This window comes from Tenrec ecaudatus, chromosome 10 (assembly GCF_050624435.1).
Source record: "Tenrec ecaudatus isolate mTenEca1 chromosome 10, mTenEca1.hap1, whole genome shotgun sequence".
NCBI classification, from domain to species: Eukaryota; Metazoa; Chordata; class Mammalia; order Afrosoricida; family Tenrecidae; genus Tenrec; species Tenrec ecaudatus.
In genome coordinates, this window is record NC_134539.1 from 138,149,795 (window position 1) to 138,166,199 (window position 16,405).

A 16,405-nucleotide genomic window follows, 5' to 3' on the forward strand; every position below is an offset into this window, starting at 1 on the left:
TAGACCCCGCCCACCCGCGCTCCCAGCCAACCAGCGGGCGCGCCGTTGCCATGACAGCGGGGGCGCGGCTGACGTGCGGCGGCGTTTCCGGAAAGATGGCGGCTGTCAAAGCGGCCGTGGCGCCGGCGCCCGGGGTGGCGGCCGCTCAGCCCCCAGCGAAGCAGGAGGCGGAGGCGGAGGAGGAGGAGCCGCTGCCGCCGTGCGAGTCGGTGCGCTGGGCCCCGGTGGGCGCCGTGGCGGAGGCCGGGCCCGGGGCAGCCGCGTGCTCGGAGGAGGCGGCGGCCGAGGAGCCCGCAGGGAGCCCGGACTCGCCGGGCCGGACGCTGCGGCGGCTGCGGGCCGAGCGGCGGCGGCTGGACTCGGCGCTGCTCGCGCTCTCCTCGCACTTCGCGCAGGTGCAGTTCCGCCTGCGCCAGGTGGTGCGCGGGGCGCCGGCCGAGCAGCAGCGCCTCCTGCGCGAACTCGAGGACTTCGCCTTCCGCGGCTGTCCTCACGTCCTGGGGTGCGGGGACCCAGAGGACGCTGCCAGCGACGAGGGCGACGGGCTGCCCGCGGACCGACCGCGCTCGTGGGGCGAGGACCAGGTGAGGACCACTGAAACCGGGGAGATGGTGCCGGACGTGGACGTCTGGAGACGGGGTGCGGGGTTGCAGAGATGCAGGTGTGTGAGGACGTGAGGAGTGGAGCGTGACGGCATGGACATGCATGGCAAGGGCAACCGGGCAGCGGAAGCAGTGCCGCTCGCTTCCTCTTACCTGCTTCCAAAAACGACGTCCCGAAGTTCTGCGCCTGTTTGCCGATCCAGCCCTCCAGCCCAGGAATTGGGGGGAAGGGGCTGTTCTGTGGGGGTCTAGAATGTGAAAATCACGTGAGTGGAGCGAGCCCATAGAACCCCCTGCCCAAGCTTGCTCGCCCGGGGCCTGGAGAAAATCTTCACACTTTCAAATCTCTCTGAGCGAGAGCAAGATCTCTTTGGTAACGGAAAGAAACATCTCCCGGTGATAAGCATTCCCTGATGTTGGCATTGTAACACCCCCTCACATCCTGTTTAATAACTAGGTAGGTGTTCTACATGTGGGCTTATGGGTTTCTCTGACAAGATCTATTCAAGAAGCTCACACTGAGAAATAATGACATTGTGTGCCGTGCCATCACCACCCATCTGCCAGATTTGTCACACTGCGGAGCCTTGCGTGATCCTGAGATTCCAGAAGCTATGAGGCCCGTGGTGTTTCAAATTCCACAGCGTCACCCGTGCGGAACAGGTGTGAGCTGAACTTCCAGAGTGGGAAGAAGGAATGAGCGGTTCCCTTCTGAGGCATTAGCCACTGCCTACCTTGCGAACAGCAGTGGAACATGGTCAGATGTTGGGCCGAAAAACAAGCCTCTTCGGTTGGGAGGCCCCCCAAATCCAAATGGGGGAAGAGCTCCCTCCAAGTCCAGTGGACTCTCCTGAAAGGAGAAAAAGGTTTTCATTTACTGATGGGGCAGGATCCAAAATGAGAGGAGACATACAGTTTCCCCACGGGTTTTCAATCTCTGGAGGTGCACACCTAGCTAGTTTGTATCCAATTTACAATCCCCCAGTTGGCCTTCTTGCTACTTAAATTGGTTTTAGACAAGAAGGCTTATCTGTAGCAGATATTGACTTGTTTGTTGTAAGGTGAAATGTTTCCATTGCAGTGCTGCGGTTACAGGGTTACAGTCCCATCCTTCTCTCCACCTGACCACAGCTCCTTGCAATAAAGAAGCAGGAAGGCTGGAATGGATTCGGCCAGGCTTTCTTGAGAAGGGCCAGCAACAAAAGCACTCCCCCCTGCCGCTCCATTTCCCCTTTGCAAACAGCGTACCTCAAAAATGTGGAGCACTTGGCCCATCTATGGACACATGAACAAGGAGGATAAAGTGGGGGACCTCTTTCTAATGATTTTACTTTTTACCAAATCCAGATTTTTTTTTTGTAATCCACGTGGGTTTTTGTTTTTTAACAATTTATTGGGGCTCTTACAATTCTTTTCACAGTTCATACATATACATACATCAATTGTATAAAGCACATCTGTACAGTCTTTGCCCTAATCATTTTTTTCTCTTCTTTTACATTTTATTAGGGACTCATACAACTCTTACCACAATCCATACATATACATACATCAATTGTATAAAGAACATCCATTCATTCCCTGCCCCAATCATTCTCAAGGCATTTGCTCTCCACTTAAGCCCCTTGCATCAGGTCCTCTTTTTTTTTTTCCCCCTCCCTCCCCTTTCCCCCCTCCCTCATGTGCCCTTGGTAATTTATACATTGTTATTTTGTCATATCTTGCCCTATCCGGAGTCTCCCTTCCCCCCTTCTCTGCTGTCCCTCTCCCAGGGAAGAGGTCACATGTGGATCCTTGTAATCAGTTCCCCCTTTCCAACCCACTCACCCTCCACTCTCCCAGCATCGTCCCTCACACCCTTGGTCCTGAAGGTATCATCCACCCTGGATTCCCTGTACCTCCAGCCCTCAAATGTACCAGTGTACAGCCTCTGTCCTATCCAGCCCTGCAAGGTAGAATTCGGATCATGGTAGTTGGGGGGAGGAAGCATCCAGGATCTGGGGGAAAGCTGTGTTCTTCATCGATACTACCTCACACCCTAATTAACCCATCTCCTCTCCTAAACCCCTCTATGAGGGGATCTCCATTGGCCGACACTTGGGCCTTGGGTCTCCACTCTGCACTTCCCCCTTCATTTAATATGATATATATATACACATACATATACACATATATACACATACATACACACACTTCTATCTTTTTTTTTTTTTGCATGATGCCTTATACCTGGTCCCTTGGGCACCTCATGATCGCACTGGCCGGTGTGCTTCTTCCATGTGGGCTTATTTGCTTCTGAGCTAGATGGCCGCTTGTTCACCTTCAAGCCTTTAAGACCCCAGACACTATCTCTTTTGATAGCCGGGCACCATCAGCTTTCTTCACCACATTTGCTTATGCACCCGTTTGTCTTCAGCGATCCTATCATGGAGATGTGCAGTCAATGATATGATTTTTTTGTTCTTTGATGCCTGGTAACTGATCCCTTTGGGACCACTCGATCACACAGGCTGGTGTGTTCTTCCAAATCCAGATTTTAAAAAAACTAATTTTTAGCTTCACTTTTTACTAGAAATTATTTAAACTATTTCCTACCTTGTGCCACAGCTCATTGTTCTCACCTATTAAAAACCTACCGTATATGCTGGAGGATAAGCCGAGTTTTTTCAGCACATTTTTAATGCCGTTTTGGTGGTAAAATCAGGTGTCTTGGTGGATATTCTGGTCAGCTTATGCTCGGGTCTGTACGGCATTTGGCAGTATTATAGCAAACAGTGCACCTCGGCAAGGGCCACGTGCAACGGATGTCGTTGTCCCTAAAACAGGCCGAGAGTTATGGCTGGTTCCTTCTTTCCCTGGCTTCTTAAAGCTGGGATAGGTTGAAAACAAAACAAAGGACAAATCCCCCAGTTTTCTGGGTTCTGGTTAGATAACTTCCTCTGGTCCAAGTTCATCATTCAGAATTTGTGGTTCTGTTCCTAATTCAGGTCATCAACATGCAACAAATGTATATGGAGAGCTTCCTCTGTGCCAGGTCTATGTTGGGCAATGGGGGGGGTGTGAGAGAGAGAAAGAATATTACAGCAGATCATCAGGTTTACGTTCAACAGTCCTACGACTGTGGTTCAACTCGTCCATTGACACCCCTGAGTGTGCCATCACTCTCCCACTTCCTGTGTGTCCTGTTGCATTCCTCCTCTCCCAACCCTCTGAACTTGGCCTTGGGCAAATACTGCCCGTTTGATCTTAAATGGTTGATTATTCTAAGTCCCCAAAGTCAATACTCTTACCACGAAGGAGTAAGTAATAGGAGCTAGAGGAGACGTGGGCCCTGGAAGCCAGAGAAACCTCTTAAAGGATAACTGGTCCTTCTGTATGGAGATGGAGAGACAGGGTCCTGGGGAAAGGGACAGTATACACCAAAAAGATTGCAGCAGGAGTATCCTGTAAAACAGCTCGGTTTCTTGTTTTTGTTTTTACTGAGCAAAGTCAAAGTCAGAGGAGAGGATTGCTTGTAAAACAGCTGGAACAGAAAGCTTATTTGTCGTTTTTCGTTGTTCTCTCTCATGCTTTCCTTCTGGAGGGTTTGGTAAGTACCATTTGAAGGTGATTCTTAATATCTTGTAGACTTACAGGCTTCTCCTTCCAAACCCCAGCCTGCGATCTACAAATAATCAGCTGATTTTGCTTCCTTTTGCTTTTGGTATGAAAGGCAAGGCAGAACCAGTGCTTGAGACTACAAGAGCAAGCCTTTACGACCGTGAAGAGTTTGGAATCACTGAAATTCACCAACTACTGGTGACCGATAGTGATTAAAGCCTCTGGTCAGAAAAACCTACCAGACGTTTCTCTCTCTCTCGCTCAAGCATTGGTATCTCGCTACTCCCTTTACTTGGCTTCTGGATTTTTCTCAGGGCCTTAAGCACCTGTGGCGGAGCTTAGAACCTTAAAAACAGGCAACCAAACAACAACACAACTGGCTGAGTTATGAAGCCTTTTTCTCCATCCTTGTCCCCAGAGTCCCTGGTACATTTTGGCTGCACAAAGTACTCAGGAGCTCTGCGGTGATGGCTGGCTGGGGAGGATGGCATGTTTAAGATGAGCTATCTCAACCCCAACCAGACCTTTGAGAAAAACCAGTCTTCACAAAAGGCTCCACTGTTGGCACCTCCAACTTCCAGTGAAAAACAAGTATTTTCTTAAGAAGAAGACACATGTAATTGATGGCCCTGGATGAAATGATGATTCTCATTTCTGATCAGGCCTTACACAGTCTTTCTGTGATTCATTCGGGTGCTTTGGAAGCGTCTGCTCTTTTACTGGTCATTATTGGCCTGAGAGGATTCTTGCGAGGCCCTGGAACTAGACCTGCGTGTGTGTTTTCTTAGAGCGACCAGGAGAAGCGGGAACGGCTGAAGACCCAGAGGGAGAAGCAGAAGGAGCTGATACTGCAGCTCAAGACCCAGCTCGATGACCTGGAAACGTTCGCCTACCAAGAGGGCAGCTCTGACTCCCTGCCGCAGTCGGTCGTCTTGGAAAGACAGCGGGTGAGCAGACCTGAGGGCGGATTTGTCCCTTCCAGCATTGACAAGACCTCCCCTGCTAGGCTCGCCCTCCCGGGGCCTTACTGAGAATCTGAGCCAGCGCAGGGCAAAGGGAACGTATTCCATGGAACCGTCCCTAGTCACGCAGGGACAGTGAGTCGCACGATGGATGGCGGGGCCCTTTGGTTGGGAGACTTAGTGTAATAGCAGTGACGATCTGTCATAATAATTACGCTCTTCATTTGGTACAACATTGTGTTTGGGCAAAGCACACAATGTAGACGAGCTTTTTCTGTGCTGCCCACCACGCGGTAAGTCTTCCAAGAACCCAGGCTGACTTGACGGTGTATGAACATGGGTGAGATCTGGGCCAAAGGCAAAGCCGTTGGGAAACAAGCAGCTTCAGCGTCTTTTCCTGCGTGCTGTCATCGTGCCTGTCGATGGCGGTTTCCCTGGTTGTGCTGCCATTGACTTACCAACTGTCAGTAAGATCTCATTTCTCTGCTGTCATACTTGTCACGGTGTCGAGACCCCTCTTTCGTTGTCTGGAACAGTGCTAGAAAGAACGAGAGAAAGCAGTGGTCTTCTCTTGAGCCTAAAGAGTCACACTGCTCTGCTCCTGAGTGAAGATCCACTGCCTGGTAGACCATTTGCAAGAGGTGAGAAAGTCGAGGAGCAAAAGGCTGATTCCTTCAAGAGACGCAGAGAGTCTGAGCCCTGAGCCTGATGAGCGGTTGATTTGGGAGTTGCGTGTGTCTTCAGATTCCCATGTCAGGGAAGAGGGTGTACTGGTACGCCTCTCCCCGAAAACCACTGAAGAGTCTGCTCATTGCCTTTGGTCTCCTAGGTGATCATAGACGAGTTAATAAAGAAACTGGACATGAACCTGAACGAGGACATCAGCTCACTGTCCACCGAAGAGCTCCGTCAGCGTGTGGACGCCGCCGTGGCTCAGATCGTCAACCCCGCCCGAGTGAAAGAGCAGTTGGTTGAACAGCTGAAAACTCAGATCCGAGACCTCGAAATGTTCATTAACTTCATCCAAGGTCAGAGGAGGGGAGGGGAGGGGAGGGGCACCTGAGGGCACATGGCGTTGGTTCTGGTACTCTACCTAAGGGTGCCAGTTGTCGATGCCCTCTCCCTAGGGAGTTGACCACTTAGTAAGGGACTCATTGAAATCCCAGCTCTGTGCCCTTGGGCAGGTAACCGAGCTCGTTAGTCTTACTCCACTCATCCACAAAGTGATGATTCACTCTTCCTTCGCTCAGCAGATATTTCCTGAGCCGGTCACTGTTGGAGACAATAAGACAATATTTGTGAAAATTTTACTAGTGGTAGGCACTAGTGGAAGTTATTTGCTTAGCCTCTTTCCCTGCCACTTCTGACCGCAGATGAAGTGGGAAGCCCTTTGCAGACGGGCGATGGGCACTGTGAGTGCAAAGCGGGAAGGAAGACTGGCAGCAACTCCGCCAGCACAGGCGCCGGCGGCAGCAGACTACCCCCAGGAAACGGCAAAGGTGAGTACATTTCTCCTGGACTGGCAGGCCGGGACAGACCGAAAGTAGGTAACGTTGCCTGGGATCGGGGCTTAGGGTAAGATGGAGGAGGACTGCTCAGAGTACGAGGTTTCTTTGTGGGACGAAGAAAATGTCCCCAAATGTGTTGCAGTGCTAGATGCACAACTCTGAATCTACCCCTTCCCCACAAAAAAGGAATCGGAATGATACATTTTAAATGATGCTGCATGATACATGGTATCTCATTAAGCTGTTACTAACCAAAAAGTAGAAACCCATGCCCAGCTACATTCACCGCAGCTCTTGGCAGCATGGGCTTGTGGGGAGGTCAGAGCTTGCAGGCATCCTCCCTGAGGGCGATCAGTTGCCAGACTGCAGTAGCCTCGCTCCTTGCTCTTAAGGACAATGGACAGGCCTGCAGTCATCTACTTGGTTCCTGTAGGTGGGGTTCATACCCTACTGATAACGGTTCCTATGGAGACCCAGAGAACAGGTCAAAGTTAAGCTGCCATCCTGACTCTAGGACCCACCCATCTTGTCACATGTATATCCCCAACCCCTCCTCTTCCTCTCACGTGTATCTCCCTCCCATTGCTGTGTAACCTACAGTGCAGCCCCTTCCTGTGACGTGTCTCTACCTGTAATCAGTGGGCTTGCGCATCCCCAAAGGTATATAGGCCTGGGTTAGCAATAGAGATCTCTCTCCCTCTCTCTCAGCTCCTCCCTTGACCTCCCCTCGGCTCCCTCTCCTCCCCTGTCCCCTTTCCCCTTGCCCTCCTTCCCCTCCCCCTCTCTCCACGTGGACCACCAAGCAGGGCTGAAGTGAGCATGCTACCTTGAAATGTGACTCCATGATTTGACTCTCTTCTATCTCTCATGCTCTCTCTCTCTCTCTCTCTCACTCTATACAATTGTGCTTACTGAACCCGTGATTAGTGGTGGGGGGCTGGCCCCCCCCAACTCATGCCACAATGGGCTCACACTCTAGTTGGGCTGCAGGCACGCACGGCGTGACTGCTGGCCCTGCTGCTCTGTCGATAGCCTCGCGCTGACCAGTGCTTGTCCTTCTCTCCCAGTGAAGCCCGAGGATGCGAGGAGAGTTCGGGAGCTGGGGCTGCACCTGATGCGGCGAGCCCTGGCTGTGCTCCAGATCTTCGCCGTCAGCCAGTTTGGGTGTGCCACCGGCCAGATTCCACAAAGCCTGTGGCAGAGTGGCCAGGCCGACAGGGACTACTCTCCCTTACTAAAGAGGCTGGAGGTGTCCGTGGACCGAGTGAAACAGCTGGCTTTGAGGCACCAGCCACACAACCACGTTGTCACCTCTGCCAACCTCCAGGACCTCACTCTTGGAGGCAAGGACGAGCTGACCGCAGCTGTGCGAAAGGAGCTGACCGTGGCCGTGAGGGACCTGCTGGCCCATGGACTGTACGCCTCCTCTCCAGGCATGAGCCTCGTCATGGCGCCCATTGCTTGCTTGCTGCCAGCCTTCTCCTCAGCCCCTGAGGCCATGCACCCTTGGGAGCTCTTTGTCAAGTACTACCATGCCAAGAACGGCCGGGCTTACGTGGAATCGCCAGCCCGGAAGCTCTCCCAGTCCTTTGCCTTGCCCATGATGGGGGGCACTGTTGTGACCCCCAAGCAGAGCCTACTGACAGCCATCCACCTGGTGCTGACGGAGCATGACCCCTTTAAGCGCAGCGCAGACTCGGAGCTTAAGGCCCTGGTGTGCATGGCCCTGAACGAGCAGCGTCTGGTGTCCTGGGTGAACCTCATCTGTAAGTCGGGGGCACTCATCGAGTCCCACTACCAGCCGTGGAGCTACATGGCACACACCGGCTTTGAGAGCGCCCTCAACCTGCTCAGTCGCCTCAGCAGCCTCAAGTTCGCCCTTCCGGTCGACCTGGCCGTGCGCCAGCTCAAGAACATCAAAGATGCTTTTTGATAGGAATGCCCTGGCCCTGGACCTGGACCAGTGCCTCACTCAGTCAAAAAGTACATGTGTTTGTCTTCTCAGCCAGGAAGAGGGATTGAAAATCTTTCCCAATCTTGCTTCAGTGGCCAGCCAGACGATTGCAAAATCTATTTCCCCACCAACGTAGCATCTCAGAGAGATGTGCAGGAAACCCACCTAGAAGAAGGTTCTGCCTGGGTGTGTGACCAGGGTGTACACATGAGTTTGAGCCTCTGACCAAGACAGCTGTCGTGACACGCAGTCATGCGCCATCTTGTTGTACCGTACCAGGGCTTTCCCCAAACTCAGGTTGCCCGAGAGTGACAGTGACACCAGTTGTTGGTCCCAGAAGGCATGCAACTCGAGGCTCCTGGTAGTCAAGTTGGGATCGAGTTGGAAGCCATCTTCCTTGACTGAAAGCCAGTTTGAGAATCCTGGGGTCAGAGTTGACATTTCTCGGTAAGAATACTGAGTCTCTAAGAGTACAGCACTCCAGGGTGGGCGGAACTGCCTATAAAATTAGGAATGAGAACATTTTTTTTCCATCTTTTTTTTTTTAATAAGTCATTTTATTTGGGCTCTTTTTTATATTGTATTCGGAGTTTGGACAACTCTTATCACAATCCATACATCCATCCATTGTGTCAAGCTCATTTGTACATTGTTGCCATCAACATTCTCAAAACATTTGCTTTTACAAGCTCATTTTTCCTCTCCCTCCTTGCTCCCCCCCTCATGAACCCTTGATAATTTATCAATTGTTATTGTCATATCCTACACTGTCCAGCATCTCCCTTCACCCACTTTTCTGTTGTCCATCCCCCAGGGAGGAGGTTATATGTAGACCCTTGTAATCTGATCCCCCTTTCCACTCCACCCTCCCTCCACTCTCTCAGTATCACCGCTCTGAGCTCTAGTCCTGAAGGGGATCTTCTGTCCTGGATTCTGTTTCCAGTTCCTATCACTATCAGCTTTCATCCTGTGGTCTAGCTGTATCTTACAGCTCTTATAACAATCCATATATTTATTGTATCAAGCACTTTTGTACATATGTTGCCATCCTTTTTTTTTTCTTTTTTTTGGTCAAGCACATTTGTACATTTGTTGCCATCATCAGTCTCAAAACATTTGCTTTCTACTTGAGCCCTTGGTATCAGCTCATTTTCCCCTCCCTCCCCACCACCCCTCCCTGATGAGCTCTTGATAATTTATAAATTATTATTCTGTCTTGTCTTACACTGCCGACGTCTCCCCTCACCCACCCTTCTGCTGTCCATTCCCCAGGGATGGGGTTCTATGTCGATCATTGTCATCGGTTCCCCAAGAACATGTCTAAGGGAGTAACGGAAAGCTGGTTTTGAATTGAGCCCCTTTTCTTGTAAAGATACGAACTGAACTCTGTCCCTGACCTGGCGACCCTCTTCTCACAGCCCAGGGCCTGGGCGGTTGGCTGTCTTGAAGCAGAGTTGCTCACAAGGAAGGAAAGCCAGGGTCTGAGAATATGTCCTCGACAAGTAGATTGTTCTGTACACTCCTATCAGCAAGACAACTAAGGCCTCCCAGAAGCCGTGGATTGAGAGGAGCTACTCCAGGAGAGACTCCAGGCCATGGGCAGGAACACTCGGCTGTAACCCGCACAGCCCCTCCAAGCGTGCTTCACCAGGCGCCCTCTCTCTCCCCAGGCAGGATGACGAACGAAAGGAAGCGGATCTTGCTCTTCTCCCTCACGTCCACTAAAGACGTGCTTCCGGTCTCTTCCCACTGCAGATGCTTACTAAGGTGGGGAGCTAGGTCCTAGAGCCGATTGCTGTGTACAGACAGTGGGCTGAGTATTTCAAAACTGACCAGCCTGGTCGTATGTGGTCACCAGTAGCGTTGCCTTTTTGGTTTATGCTTGTCGGTCTGCTTGTGGTGGGTGCGCCTCCAGGACCGACCAAAGACTCGGGAGGAAATGTATGGCTTTCTGGAAAACCAAACGGACCCCAAACATGAGTGATTCTACCTTGTTTTTCTGTATTGAATTGCCAGCTGCACTTTCTCTGTGCACTCTTACGTAGTGCATTTTAACTGAATCTTTCTTCAGCAATGTGTTACTTATTTAAATGCATTATTGATATTTGGGTAGAATTAGTCCACCTTCTGTGTGAAAGTGTTTTGGTGTAAAATGATGTGAAAAGTGATGCATCTGTGATTGCTAATAAAATCATAGTATTTTGTGTAATTTCACGGCAAAGACCTTAGAGACCAGCCGTTGTCCTGGCACTTGTCAGCCCATCTGATCCAAATCAGTGTTTCCTGGAGAGCTGGCAGGCCCTCTCCCTGCCCTGGATCAGCTCAGCTTTGGTTTTTCCAATTCTCTTAAGATTGCTTCGCTGAAAAGGACACGTCGCATAATCCTCCAGCACAAGTGCCCTCTGGGGACTCTCACTCTCTATCGATTTGTCCGGAAGCCCTTAGAGTGAGCAGTAAGGGCATATAGCCAGTATTGTCTTTTTTGAATCCCCCCTAAGCTATGTATTACGGCCTTGTGCTAATATCATGGGAAGCCTGTATGTGTACTGTCCTTATTTCTAACTGCTCATACGACCCAGACACTGCCATTGAGTCAGTTCCAACTCATAGTGAGCAGGGGAGAAGTGAGACATAGGGTTTCCAAGACCAAATCGGTTTTCTAACAGTTTAAGGTTTCCCATGGAGCAGCACATGGATTTGAACCCTGGACATTCTCTGCCCAGTGCTTAACCCACTACACCACCAAGACTCCAAGATTTGTACGGCAATTGTCCTCATTTTTCAGCTGAAGAAATAATGACAGGTTTACATAATGGAACAGCTGGGTTTTGAACTCTTAATTGTCTGGATCCAAATCTGATGGTCATCCTTTTCTTAGGGTCCTTCACTGTGTCATGCTGCTTCTAGATCTTTTGTCTCCTTCCCTTCACCCTCTCACTTCACCACCAGTGTTTTCCACATACCTGCCAGGAATTTCACCTGTCAGAGGACTAGGCTACAGAGAGATGAGCAAACCGGCACTGCTCAGCCAAGTTCTTCACTAGCCTGTAAAGTACATGTAACCTGAGACAGTCCAGCCAGCATCCCAGACAAAGGAGATACTTGCTAGTAATGGACATTCCCTAGATTGTGACTGAGGACAGGGCTCTATCCTTGCCTTGGGTTGGCAGACGGGACAGAGGAGGAGAGCAGGTCCAGTCAGTCCAGGACTGTAGAACCGGGAGAATGGAGAGAAACAGCGCAAGTATTGTAATTGAGTATAAAACAGTGTAATCAACCATTAGAACAGGGTTCTGAGGACGGCTGGGGAAATTGGCCCCTGGAAAATCTCGAGAAGAGAAGCAAGAGTGGAGAGCCTCAAAGTTTATGTAGATTGTTTCCACATTTTGCCTCAAGACCAATTCTATCGGTGCCTCAATGCTTTACATGAGCAGAAGTGTGGAGTGAGCTCCTTTAGTACTGCGTCTAAAAACGCTCTTCCAGGAAATTATTGCTTGAGTGGCGACCAGACCTGAGTTGCAGGCCCAGAGTTGCATTCTATTTATGCAATTGGTCAGACTGAATCCCAGGCGGGTCATGCTCGATGGCTCCTTGAATCCTGTTTCCCCATGCCTAAATGAGGAAAACACTCAGGATTCCGAGGTAGGAGGATTACGCGGTTATCCTGTAAAGCGCCTAGCCCTATTAGCTGCCATCCAGCAGGTGATCCGCATGATGACCTGAATTTAGACGCTGGGTTGCACGGGTCTGAATTCCAACTACTACTGTAACTAGTTCTGAACTTTGAGCAAGCTAGTTACACTCCCTCAGTCTCCAGTTCTTCAGCAGCAGAATGGAAATCATGACAGACCTATCATCTAGGTTGTTAGCAGGGCCAATTGTGATCATGTACATACACGACCAACTCCACCTGACACCGAGGACACAGCTGCTACATCACCATCGCCCTCCTTGACCTCAGCCACAGCTCAAGTTGGTAATGCCAACGTCTACATGTTGGGGGAAAGAATTTTCCTTTGGTCGATCTTCGTCTCTCCCTCCTGTGGAACTGTGCCTAACAAAGTACACACGGTCTCAAACCCACAGCCACCGAGTCGATTTCGAGCCAAGGCGACCCTATCGACAGCAGAACCGTCCTTGTGAGCTTCCATCCTATAAACGTGAACGAGAGTGGAGAGCCTCGTTTTCCTTTGGAACAGCTGATCTTGCAGCTAGGGTTGCCCACTCCGCCACCAGGGCAAGGTTAAAACGAAAGCACGCCCCATACCGTTCTCTGCATTTTCTAAGGAGCAAACAGTAGCGCAGAGCCCCCTCCAGCGCCCAGGAAGGCACGGGCAGCATGGCCGCGGCGCCCGCCCGCGCTCCTCTGCCTGTATCCCAGGGAGGTTAATAAAGTTGATTCAAAAGCGTTTTCTGCCAGGTTCTTCTGTGCCCTCAAGAACTTCTTCCGCCCACAAGACAGACGGAACAGCGAATGGTGGGCGAGGCGTCGGGGGCGGGACCGGAAGTGAGGTCATTTCTTCCCGTGGTGAAAGGTCAACGGAAGTGCCGGTTCTTCCTTTCTGTTGTCGGCCTGAGAGCCTGTCGTCGGTGAGTGGAGTCTTGGCAAGGGCTTCCCAATCTCCCTCCATCCGCGGCCAGGGGGTCGGGCTGCGGGGCGGCGCCGGGTGCGTTCTGTCGCTGGGCCTCCGGCGGCTTCGTGGGGGCCCGGCCCGGCGAGCAGGGGCTGCGGGGCGCCTGGGGCCGCCGAGCAAGAAGCGCACCCCGGAGATCCGGGCTCGCGGCCTGCGCTCGCGGGCAGGACTCCGCCCGGAGGGTCGTTGGCGCCCCAGCTTTCTCCGGACTCCTTCTCCTTGCAGAAATGGGCAAGTTCATGAAACCCGGGAAGGTGGTGCTGGTCCTGGCGGGACGCTATTCGGGACGCAAAGCCGTCATCGTGAAGGTACCAGCCTCGGGACTTGCGCGCCCGCGTGCCGCCCAGCGCGGGAGGCGGTGGGGCTGAGTGCTGGCGGGTGGGAGCGGGAGCGCAGGAGGGCGTGTGTGGGGGCAAGATTCGAAATCAACGCCTCGGAGAGTACATAATGATAGGGCCAGCGTCTGTTAGGGCTCAGGCCGTACTTTTGTTTTAAATCACTTTACTGGGGAGCTCTTACGAGTCTTATAACAATCCGTCTTCCAATGGCATTAAGCACTCTGGTACATGCATTGCCGTCAACATTTCCCAAACAATTCCTTTCTACTTGAGCCCTTTCCGTTTATATTTTCTTTCAGGCAGTATTTTCTAGGCAGTGTTGAGTAGTCTCTACCGTCTGCCCTACAATATACGTAGTAAGTGGTGCCTGGGAGTCCTTCAGAAGAGAGGGTCTTCTAGTCCGAACTACGGCCCCTTTCCTGGCCAGCAGTAACCTGAACGAACTGGAGAGAGTCCCCGAGCAAAAGCCCACACTGCTCATGAAGTCCAGCTCAGACCAGGGCTTCGGCTCCATTGGGAAAGGCTCAGTCACTGAGGTTGTAATTGTAAACAAGGGCTGCTTGTAGGTGCCTGGTTCCCTGACTGTTCTGAGACCTGCCAGTGATCCACATTGTCAGGAGGAAGGAGTGCATGTGTGTGGCAGACAGACATGGCCTTTGTTTATGGGCAATTAATGGTCCGTTTGGGGCCGGTTAGAAGCCCTGCCCCAAAGACGGGTTTAGCTTGGTGTGTCTCCTAGCCCTTAGCTAGTTGCCCCCCACCTGCCTTTGGTACCCTGCAGCCAGGCCCCTGTGAGATCCGGCCACACTTGATTTGTGCTGCTAGGTCCCGGACACCTCTGCTTCTCCACCTGCCAGACGCTGATCTGGTGGTGCTTGGAGGTGGGAGTTCTGGGGCTGGTTTGAATCATTTAAGACCTGACCTTGTCTCTCCTGACTGTGAGCAGGAGTTACTGGGTGGACGGGCTAAACTACAGCCAAACGTTGTCATCTGCCAGAGCTGCCTCAATGCGGGCCTGCAAGTCAGCCCTGGAAACCCTGTGGGGCGGTTCTCTGCACATGCATTGCCGGGAGTCCGAGTGGACTGCCACCGTTGGCTACGGCGGGTTGTGAGCTACAGCATCTTAAGCCCTGTGCAAAGAGCAAGCACACCACAACTGTTTCCCGTTCTTGAGCCTTACCTCCAGAAGCCTTTTCTCTGCTTCCTGATTTCTCTCTGGTCATATGGGATAGACCTTAATTGTATTGTGTCTTCCGCTCAACGTCGTGGGTCCCAGACCTGGGTTTGGAGGCATTCTTCCCTCCCCTGGCCTGCATCTAGCTCGGCGCCTAGGTAAACCTTCAACGGATTGTGAACGTCTCTCCTATAGAACATTGACGACGGCACCTCGGACCGCCCCTACAGCCACGCCCTGGTGGCTGGAATCGACCGATATCCCCGCAAAGTGACAGCCGCCATGGGCAAGAAGAAAATTGCCAAGAGGTCGAAGATCAAGTCTTTTGTGAAGGTGTATAACTATAATCACCTCATGCCCACAAGGTGAGCAGCTCAGTGTGGGAAAGACTCCAGAGACCCTTCCCACCCTGTTCAAAGGGGCGGAAGGGACACCATGTCCACTTAGGCTGTAGCTGGGGTCCCCTGTCTTAGCAGAGCCATGGTCCATCATGAAGCTGTCAGTCCTAAGCTTGCTCCTGGTCTTTCTGTCTCCTCCCTGTAAGTTGGGTAGAGATGGTGTCACCATTTGTTTCCATCCCCAGTAAATACAAAGACAGGGTCTTGTCTGCCTTTGCTCCTGGGCCCTATCATCTCTGGCCCTTTACGGAAATCTTACATCCGGCAGCATGTCACTACCTTGGTAAAAGCTTTTTAAATGGTGCATTTTGAGAGAGCCTGAGTCAGAACTGTCTGAACCAGGCAGTGTGTGCCTAAAGATTCCTGCTTACAAGACAGCTGCCACTGCACTGGCCGAGCGTTGGGCTGCTACCCAGAGGTCTGGTGGCTCCAGCACAGCAGTGGCAGCATGGGGAAAGATGGGGCTGTCTGTCCCCGTCGATTTGGAAAACCAGAGTGTCTAGGAGTCAGAAGTGAGTCAGTGAGTTGAGTTTAAAGAACCCCGGTAGTGGGGTTGCTTACTGTAAAGTCCACAACTTGACCCCACCAACAGCGAGTGCTCCGAAGGGAAAAGAGAAGTTCGAAACCCAAAGGGACCCTTCCATTTTGTCTCTCTGAGTCAAAATTGAAGTGGTTGTGATGGTGGGGGATTCTCTGGATCTGGGGCTGCTAGCTTTCAAGTAGTTGAGACTGAAGCTTGAGTTTTTCCAGTGGGTTGAAGAAGTAAAATGGAAGCTTTCTCCAAAACGGTCGTTGGTTCAGGTTGTTTGTTGTATGGAATTCACACCCAGTGTCCCGGGGAAGCTTGTGTGGGGCTGTGTGGAGGCGCTGATGGCACCTGAACTGGTCCTTCCCACCATCACTCCCCAGGTACTCCGTAGACATCCCCTTGGACAAAACTATCGTCAACAAGGATGTCTTCAGAGACCCTGCTCTTAAACGCAAGGCCCGTCGGGAGGCCAAGGTCAAATTTGAGGAGAGGTGAGTAGGTTCCGGCTGGTAATTGTGGGGGCAGTCACTGTTCAGTTCCCTGATCCTCATTCTTGTCTGTTTCTCCCCCTCTAGGTACAAGACAGGCAAAAACAAGTGGTTCTTCCAGAAGCTGAGATTCTAGGTCTTGAGTCAAAATCATTAAAAAAAACATCCCAAAATATCCCTTTGTCTGCCTGCTCTGTGTCCTGTTGAACCTGGGGAAA

General features: G+C 51.7%; 2 protein-coding genes across 2 annotated transcripts; both read left to right on the forward strand.

The window, feature by feature from the left end:
* Window positions 1-72: 72 nt before the first annotated feature.
* Window positions 73-9,171, forward strand: RUNDC1 (RUN domain containing 1). Its single transcript, XM_075561883.1, has 5 exons — window positions 73-584; window positions 4,991-5,149; window positions 5,994-6,192; window positions 6,538-6,663; window positions 7,740-9,171. Exons 1-5 carry the CDS (start codon window positions 96-98, stop codon window positions 8,603-8,605), a joined length of 1,839 nt encoding a protein of 612 aa, XP_075417998.1. The 5' UTR covers window positions 73-95; the 3' UTR covers window positions 8,606-9,171.
* Window positions 9,172-13,117: 3,946 nt separating this feature from the next.
* Window positions 13,118-16,362, forward strand: RPL27 (ribosomal protein L27). Its single transcript, XM_075561918.1, has 5 exons — window positions 13,118-13,216; window positions 13,486-13,568; window positions 14,968-15,137; window positions 16,080-16,190; window positions 16,275-16,362. Exons 2-5 carry the CDS (start codon window positions 13,488-13,490, stop codon window positions 16,321-16,323), a joined length of 411 nt encoding a protein of 136 aa, XP_075418033.1. The 5' UTR covers window positions 13,118-13,216; window positions 13,486-13,487; the 3' UTR covers window positions 16,324-16,362.
* Window positions 16,363-16,405: the final 43 nt, after the last annotated feature.